This window comes from Squalius cephalus (assembly GCF_949319135.1).
Source record: "Squalius cephalus genome assembly, chromosome: 3".
Taxonomy (NCBI): domain Eukaryota; kingdom Metazoa; phylum Chordata; class Actinopteri; order Cypriniformes; family Leuciscidae; genus Squalius; species Squalius cephalus.
The window spans coordinates 53103457-53104227 of record NC_137124.1 but is presented as its reverse complement, the minus strand read 5'-3'; the positions used below and the strand labels follow the sequence as shown (position 1 = coordinate 53104227).

The 771-nt window shown below is 34.2% G+C and overlaps 1 protein-coding gene across 6 annotated transcripts in view; it reads right to left on the bottom strand.

Moving 5' to 3' along the window:
* Window positions 1-74: 74 nt before the first annotated feature.
* kcnip4a (potassium voltage-gated channel interacting protein 4a) overlaps window positions 75-771 on the bottom strand; it is a 220079-nt gene continuing 219382 nt past the window's right edge. For 4 of the 6 annotated variants that reach the window (XM_079865280.1, XM_079865282.1, XM_079865284.1 and 1 more), the window contains one exon: window positions 77-652. In XM_079865280.1, coding sequence (XP_079721406.1) covers window positions 605-652 — 48 coding nt within the window. In that variant the 3' untranslated portion in view covers window positions 77-604. Of the gene's footprint in view, window positions 653-771 lie in introns of all 6 variants that reach the window. The other 2 variants (XM_079865279.1, XM_079865283.1) reach the window with 2 other exon arrangements.

Sequence of the window (771 nt, the reverse complement as noted above, 5' to 3'; positions counted from 1 at the left end):
TATAAATAAATAAATAAAATTCTATTTTTTATCATAAATAAAAAAGGTAATTTTTCAATTGCAGGTTTATATCTCACAATTCTGACTTCTGACTGCGTTCCGTAAATAAAAACTCCATTCATTAATTCCACTCCGGAATTTGTGGGGAAAAACTACATTATCCATGATGCTGAACAGAAAATTCCACTAATCAGAGATCAAAACAATCAGAAGAGCTCTTTAGCTCCGCCCACTCCCATGAAGCACGAGTAATCGAGTCTGCCTCTTAAAATACATAAATTGTTGTTTATATATATGCATATTTTGCAATAAACTTAAATTATGCTGTGGGATTGTAGTTCTTTTCAGTCAGATTTGTGAGATAAAAAGTCACAATTACCTTTTAAAAAAAATTTTTTCCATGGTGGAAACAGGCTTTTCATAAATTGCTGTACTCTAAACGAAGGTATATTATAAAAAAAAGTAATTTTCTTTGATATTAAAAATGCTGTAAATTTTGGTTTAAGGGTGAATCACTGCTAGTAATCAGACGTCAGGACTTCGGAGTTTGTGGAGTATAAAGGTGGTTATATGAGCTGGCCCGCCAACAGAGTCCATTCAGACGTTAAATGACGTTCTCAAAAAGCTGCATTGATCTCATGATGTTCTCATCCTGTGGGGAGCAAATGGACACAGGTAAACACTTTAATAATGGACAGTCCTCAGGATGACACTCTGCCGCAGGCTCAATGAATAAGAAGCTTTTCTCTTTACTCAAGAAAAACCTATCGT